The 7188-nt window shown below is 37.7% G+C and overlaps 2 protein-coding genes across 4 annotated transcripts; one reads left to right on the top strand and one right to left on the bottom strand.

Moving 5' to 3' along the window:
* Positions 1–2289: 2289 nt before the first annotated feature.
* Positions 2290–3201, top strand: LOC137720318 (uncharacterized). The gene has a single exon (XM_068459371.2). It carries the CDS (start codon positions 2400–2402, stop codon positions 2916–2918), a length of 519 nt encoding a protein of 172 aa, XP_068315472.2. The 5' UTR covers positions 2290–2399; the 3' UTR covers positions 2919–3201.
* Positions 3202–3336: 135 nt separating this feature from the next.
* Positions 3337–6854, bottom strand: LOC137720317 (BTB/POZ domain-containing protein DOT3). 3 transcript variants are annotated; one of them, XM_088699015.1, is made up of 6 exons: positions 6622–6854; positions 6456–6525; positions 5451–6346; positions 5090–5348; positions 4892–5020; positions 3337–3888 (listed from the first exon to the last, which is right to left on the bottom strand). In XM_088699015.1, the coding sequence occupies exons 1-6, from the start codon at positions 6810–6812 to the stop codon at positions 3520–3522; spliced, it is 1914 nt and encodes a 637-aa protein (XP_088555141.1). In that variant the 5' UTR covers positions 6813–6854; the 3' UTR covers positions 3337–3519. The 3 variants fall into 3 exon arrangements, with proteins under 3 accessions (XP_088555141.1, XP_088555142.1, XP_068315471.2); XM_088699016.1 differs by having other exon boundaries at positions 6637–6853; XM_068459370.2 differs by having other exon boundaries at positions 6456–6854.
* Between the last annotated feature and the right edge of the window lie 334 nt (positions 6855–7188).

Raw genomic sequence — 7188 nt, 5'->3', positions numbered from 1 at the left:
TTAATTCTCAATTCCTTTATCCAAATTGATGTTAATCTGGTTTTTTTTTTCTCAGTTGTTTAAGCTTTAGTCCAGCCATATAAATATGATGAGGTTTAGTAATTGTAAAACACTTTGTCTTATGATTTTGCCAGAATAGATGATGATGGATAGTGGTGGTTATGTTTATGAAACACGAGAACATAGATTAGTCAAAATTAATTGCCTTGCTTATCACTCAACACATCGTGTGTCAAAAACCAATCTGAATAATTTACTCAATTTTCTATGTAATCCCAATTAATCCATCTTGTGTTTATATTTTTTTTATCCAATTTTACAATTATCTCTTTGAAAGATAGTTTAGCTGAAGATTATCTTGGAATGCTCTCATAATATGAAAACATAAATATTGACAGTGATTGCACATCTATTACATGAAAATTAGTTTCAAACCACTTATTTTCGTCCCATTTTCTGTGTTTACAAACTTCAATAGTCAGAATATACCATTCTATACATTAGCTTTAAACCTGTGCATACATCTCTAAATTAATGCCAATCAACTTCCCTCCTTTAAATATTCATGTCACTTCCTATTCCCTAATAATGAACAAACAATTAGTGTTTGTACAATGCATGTCATTTGGTTGTGAAACAACATTACACATCCTTTTATATTTGTTGTGTAGAAATCTGCTTTTTACTCTTTCTCTCTAACTTTCACTATTTTTTATCATCCATATGAATTATTTGTTAAATATTTTTTTATTAATGCCTTTAAAACTCTTCTCTAACATTTTGTTTTCCAATTTTAGGAAAACAAAAAAAACATGTCTGAGTAACCAACCAAATTACAATTTCAACAAATAGGTATCAAGAACACAAGGACACAGAGATTCAAAGGCATATTAAATAAATTAGCATTTTATTAACTTCCTTTATTCAAATATTATATTTAATTACAATTTTTACTGAGCTTTCTCTTTGGAGAAATTAGTTATTATTGATACATATACAAACTATCTTCTTTTCATATACTCTAAATACATGACTGATTACTTGCTTGCGCATTGAAAGATTAGGTCAAACATCCAAAAGTATAAACCTAGACATTACCACTAGAATTATACCCTCTCCATGTATTTTAATCTAATATATTCTTTCATTAGCTTAAAGAACATGGACATAGTATATCTTTAGTAGAAGTATCTCCATTTATGCTTTTTAATATTTATCTTAAATCTATCGGTGAACAAAAAAAAAAAAAATTAACTATGTATTCACAATTGATTAGAGTAAGAAAGTGTGTGTATAAATTGGTAATAGCTAATTCATCTGAAGAGAAAAAACGAAAATGATGACTATTGCTCTAAATAATCAAGGCTAAGATTATCACTTCTCATAAATTTGATTCGTATCAGAATGCATTTTCATTTCATTTTTAAAGTTATAATATTAAGAAAATAACTGTTCTTCAATGGTATTATCATTTCCATAACTTTTTTTTTTTTTTAACTCTTATGTAACTATTGTTGCTAAACACAGTGTATTCAATAACACACCAATTTTCATCTTAGCTATATTAAATTACAACAAACTCAACTTTTCTGTGTTAATCAAATTTGGACAATGAACAAAGATTGTTCAGATTTTCAACCCAAGTACTCAATTCCACTCACTCTTGCTACTACAAAGTTTTAAACTTACTAATTATACTCAATTTATTTTTTATAATTTTTTATCCATATTTATCTATATGCTTTCTCACCCTGCAGCAATGCGCTGGTAGTACATCCTAGTTTTTTACCATTAATACAATATCGGAACTTGGCTATACATCCATGTATTTGGCAATTGCCCATTCAATGGCCAGATATGCTATAATGCCATCTAACGACCATATCTGATTGTCAATACGTAACCTTGATGCACCCTAACCGGTCCCGACAAGATTCATGCACATATGATTTGTGTCAATTGTACTGTAAATAATTTCTTAGGGTGTCGCTATTGGTAATCAAAAGTCTCATTATTTGTTCCAAACCTTCTACGTTTGGAGAGAAAAATATCAAGATTGTCAACTTATTACACAACCCGTTAACATGACACGGAAGGACACGAAAATAACAGATTTTGGATCATCTAGTTAACGGATTGGGTCGTTATCGGGTTGTCCATGAAGATAATAAGTCTAGGATATAACACGAACACGACAAACACGATCCGTTTGCTAGGCAATTATAGAACAGTTATTGGGCCGTTTCAACCTTAGTTTTTGGGTTCATCACCAACATAGGCCCACTCCCGCTGAGAAACGAGAAGTGGAGGAGTCTCTCTCCCGCACCCAAAGCTGCACGCAGAGCTGCTCCAGTGCCAGTCGTACCAAATTCACAGAGAAGCAGAGAAAATCATTCACCATGGGAAGCAGATTGGGAAGGAGGGTAGTCCACTTCGCAAACCTACCCATCAAGCTTCTGATGCCCAACAACTTCACCAACATCACAGAAATCGCTCTCAAAACCATCCCATCGGCCTCCAAGATCGAAATCAAGCGCGTCATGGAGTCCCTCTACGGATTCCAGGTCGACAAGGTCCGCACCCTCAACATGGAGGGCAAGAAGAAGAAGCGTGGCGGTCTTCTCATCGCAAAACCCGACTACAAGAAGGCCTACGTCACCCTCAAGGCTCCCCTCTCCCTCTCCCAGGACCTCTACCCCATCGGAATCGTCCAGCAGGACCGCAAGCAGCAGACAGCCAACCAGACCAAGTCCGCCGTCGTCGAAGAGGGCGAGACCGAGAAGCATTGGCTTTACGGGAACAAGGAGCGGCAGCAGCAGCCGCCAAGCACTCACAGGGGTAAGAACACCGATAAGGGTTCGGCTGTTTTCGGCGACGGCTCGGCCAAGTTCCCCTGGAGCAACATGAGGTTCCGCTAGGCAGGTTTGACGAGATTTTAAGGTTTTTATTTGGAGACTTTGAATTTTATGATATTTGAGGGTTTGATAAATTATATGGCCGTGTGGTGGCTGTTATGCTTTCGATTAGTAGAGCATATGGGTGTAATGTTTATGCTTAATCTTGCCTGATGATGCATTGCGCGGTTATGTGCTTTACTTGACCCAGTAGCTGCTTATAAAGTTCGAAATTGTCGAGGACGGAACTTTAATAGGCTTATTATGACATATGATATGAAAGAAATGTCTTTTGTTTCGTTGATAATCGGTGTCAAAACATGACGGCTCCCCCCTCCGCAAGATTATTTATATCCGTCCATAAATATGTTTCATCATCCCGTGCGTTCCAATTCTGAAAATTTGCAGGCTTCTAGTGGTAGCAAAGGAATAATAGCAAAGCTTCAAACACAGTTTACTCTTTATTTCTTTTAATGTATAATTGATACATTACGTATAGATGTGCAATTACAAACTATCAACCATTCCAAGTGTTTGTGAACAAACCAGTCGATATGGATGATGCTCTTGAAAGGCGTAACTCTCATATGTTGTGGGATGTCTCTGCGTCATGGGCTGATGCAATTTAGGATATTGACGACCTTTGTATGGAGGTGGTTCTGCGCCTAGCTGGGTTGGTTCTTTGTTGGTTGTCTCCAGTTTCATTTTCCTCAACTTTTGTATGGAAAGAGTTCTTGATTTTTCTCCATCCCAAACTCCAACCCGATACATTCTTTTGCTTGTTGCTTATTATCCTTTCATACTCGTGTTGCAGTTCGGAGTAGTCACTCTGCAGCTCTGCCATCTTCATCTTTACATTCTCAAGTTCTGCTTTAAGATTTTTAATCTCTGCATCTGTTGATGAGTGGTTCCCGTGCTGTTCAGAGCTATCGCCGCTTGGTGATTCCTTCTCTTGCATCACTGTCCTCATCTTTACTTGCTCTGAGAACAGCACCTGCACGTGTTTCATAATTGCTTTCTACAGTTAGAGGTGTCTCCATGTGTCATAAATGCAATGGTCATCGAATTCTCAGATAGTTGTCTACGCCTTTGTGAGGATTTTACACCTAGATTATATAAGGGTATTAGATTCTAATCTTTCCTTTTTTATAGGAATGCCTTCGTAAAACCCATATTTTAGAATTATGGTTTCTGAAAATTTTCTGTTTATTTGAGGGTTTTAGGATTTCTATTCAGTTAATGTAATTTTTTCGTACATTTCAATTGAGTGATGTTAATTTGACATACATCAGTCAATTTAGTCCATACAAGATATAAGTGTCCATTTAGGGTTCTTATTTTGATATTCAGATTGGTTTTATATTTGGATCGTTTTTGCTGCAATATTTTTCTTTTATCATGCTGTGTAATTCAACTTTCACTAGAGAACTGTTAAATTTGAATTTGAATTTGAAATTTGTTCATTACTTTGTTATACAATACTGTGGTTCTAGCATGTTTTGTGTGAGATCGAAGTTCTTTCCTTCCAATTGCTAAATTATATATTCCTGAGACTGCTGGAATTCCATCTCATGTTTTCATCACTTAGCCGGATGCCTGTATGTTTGTACTTTGAATTCAATGTGCATAAAAATAGTGCGAAGCAAAATAAATTGGGGCCCTTATTTCGGTCACGGGTTAATTTTTTAATTTTTTTGGTATCTTCTTGTCATACAGTCTCTAGTTAGTTTCATTATCGTGCTGCTTATAAAACCATAAATACCTTAGTCTGTGGTTGGTGGAGGTTATTGGGTTGCATTTCGTTTCCTGTTATTACATGATAAAATTATATATATATATATATATATGTTGGTTTTAATTGGAATGCAAGCATGTAAATCTGTCATGGTAAAAGGTCTAGATTCCTTAAGGATATAAGTGACATCTTAACATTTTAAAACTAAGTTTCAGCATGGGCCAATTCAGTATTCTCATAACTCGAACTTGAAAAATGTTACCTGGACAATGGTTCTCATAGGCAGTCGATCATTTAGTGCAGCGTGCATGCATGCATCAAGCGATAGTTTATCACAGTTCATTATTCTGCATAGCCTTCTCCGGTCATGCTCAGGCAGCGTAGGATGAGTCTGAAAGAAAAAGGGTTAGGTTTTAGGTTATGAAAAAGGAAAAACTAGGGAAACAGGTGAGAAGGCAACCTTTAGATAGGTATCAATGGCTCTGTAAAGGCCATCATCACATGTTCGAGCATTTTCTGGCAGTAATTCTGCCAATACATGAAACTTTGTTATGGAGAGGTTTGGGTCTCCCGCAATCTCTGCTAGGTAGTTGTCTAACAGCTTACTAACAGCGATTTTAGCAGTCTTCTGTTGCTGTTCTTGCTGCTCATGCATCAAGAAATATTCCACAATCCGTTGCACAACTTCAATGTCGTGCATCATGCATTCTTCAGGTGAACTGTACTATAATTAACAAGAACATGAAGGTTGGCTACGCCGGAAAGATTATACTGTAAGTATCTCTCCAATTCGTAATAAATAAAGAATGTAGAATACTCACTTAGCCAGTTTCCCTTGATCTGCATTATAGTAACTAGGAATCAGCAGATCGTTCACATTGGCATCTTTCAACATCATCCCTGCTCTTTTTTCAAGCTCTGAAATCAACGCTGGCGATGCAGAGTACAGCATGGCCAACTTTAACATCCGCAATAAGAACTTACATGGAAGAGCCTCGTTTTGAGGAGGTAGGATGCTTACTAGGCTTTCAATAATTGCTTTTTGCTCCTTGCTGTATTCGTAACCCCCGTCTTCCTTGCTCCTATTCAATATACTGAACCGCAGCTCATTCTTTCCAAGCCCGTATCCTCTTAGTCCTTCAAACTCCACATCCATGCCTGTCAACCATCTTTCTGCATAGTGCATAATACATTTACCTACAAACTCTGGTCTGGTACTCCTTGCCTTTATTGCTGTTATAGTCCTCATGAAATGATCTATTCGAAAGGTAGCCACTTCGTTAAGCCACCAGCCTTCTTGACCATCTGCATCCCGAATTACCTTCTCTCTGGAAGCCTTCCAAGCGATTGTGTCGCAGCAGCGTCTGACAATTTGAAGATTTTCAGCCCATGGAGATAGAGTTTCACAAGATTTGAGCACAGAAACGGTGTCTTTCCATGAAGAAAGGACTACAAGTGTGAGAAAAGATTCGGTCTTAGAAATGAGATTTCCATCTTGAATTTCTTCAGTCATTTCAAGAAATTCCGAGGCGCATCTCAGCGGAGCTATATTGTTAGGGTTTAAGCCCACTGGAAGACCATAACAGAATTTTAAAATGAGTTCAAAGGTTTCTGATCCGCCGGGGAAGTTTTCAAGCTCGAGTTCATAGCCGAAGTTTGAATGTGAAGGATGAAATTCCAGTCGACCTATGTAGCCACATTTTGACAGCAAGGGACACTGCAAAAATAAAGAGCATGGACCATGAAATTATTGACTACTCTGTAGAAGTGTGTTAGGTATCAAGTTATATCTTGAGCCATGCATGTTTGTATTGCTCTGTAGTTACCTTGTGAACGTTAAAGGCGACGCCTTCAACTTGAATGGTTAGGTCCGTTGGTACATGAGAATCGATAAACCTGCATGAATCCACCAAAGGAAAGGAAAGAGTGAGAGGGAAGATAAACAGTCGAAGAGGGAATGGAGGCGAACTAATTGAGTAGTTTAGGCCAGACTTTATCTGTTTATACCAGGAGTGTTGTTTCTTTTCGAAGGCACCAGCTAAAGTGATGTGTTTTGGAGGAACTAGGATGCGCTCAGTGCCCTCGTAGTCGGCCTCTGGAATTTGCGGTGGATTCAGGGACTTGTTCATCTTTTGGCCGGATGTGTAGGGAGTGAAAGATGAGAGATTTGGATGGAATAACATGATATAAGAGAGTGGGGATGTGATCTAAAAGAATGAATGAATGAGAAGTGAGTCTGTGGTTGTGAACAATGTAGCCCTTAAGGGGGTTGGTTGGGTGATGCTCTCTAATAAATTTCTGAATGTTATGTTGTTGAAAGAGATGGAGGGAGAATGTGAGTTTGCAACCTCTGACTGACGGGTGCCATGTAAACATGGAAGCAACCAACAGATGGTTCGGTGAATCAACAGATCTACTAAAGTTACTTGTGCATGCGAGTTCTATTTTGTGGATTATATTTAACCTGTCTACGTCTAGATCAATGCCAACAACTTGCACTGACTTCTTTTTTGTTATTGGTTATGGAGACGAGTTTAGCCGAATGCGGACCATGTTGTG

This window comes from Pyrus communis, chromosome 1, assembly GCF_041283825.1.
Source record: "Pyrus communis isolate YQ-2024b chromosome 1, ASM4128382v1, whole genome shotgun sequence".
Lineage (NCBI taxonomy): Eukaryota > Viridiplantae > Streptophyta > Magnoliopsida > Rosales > Rosaceae > Pyrus > Pyrus communis.
Note: the sequence above shows the minus strand (reverse complement) of the source record. Positions and strands in the feature narration are given on the sequence as shown.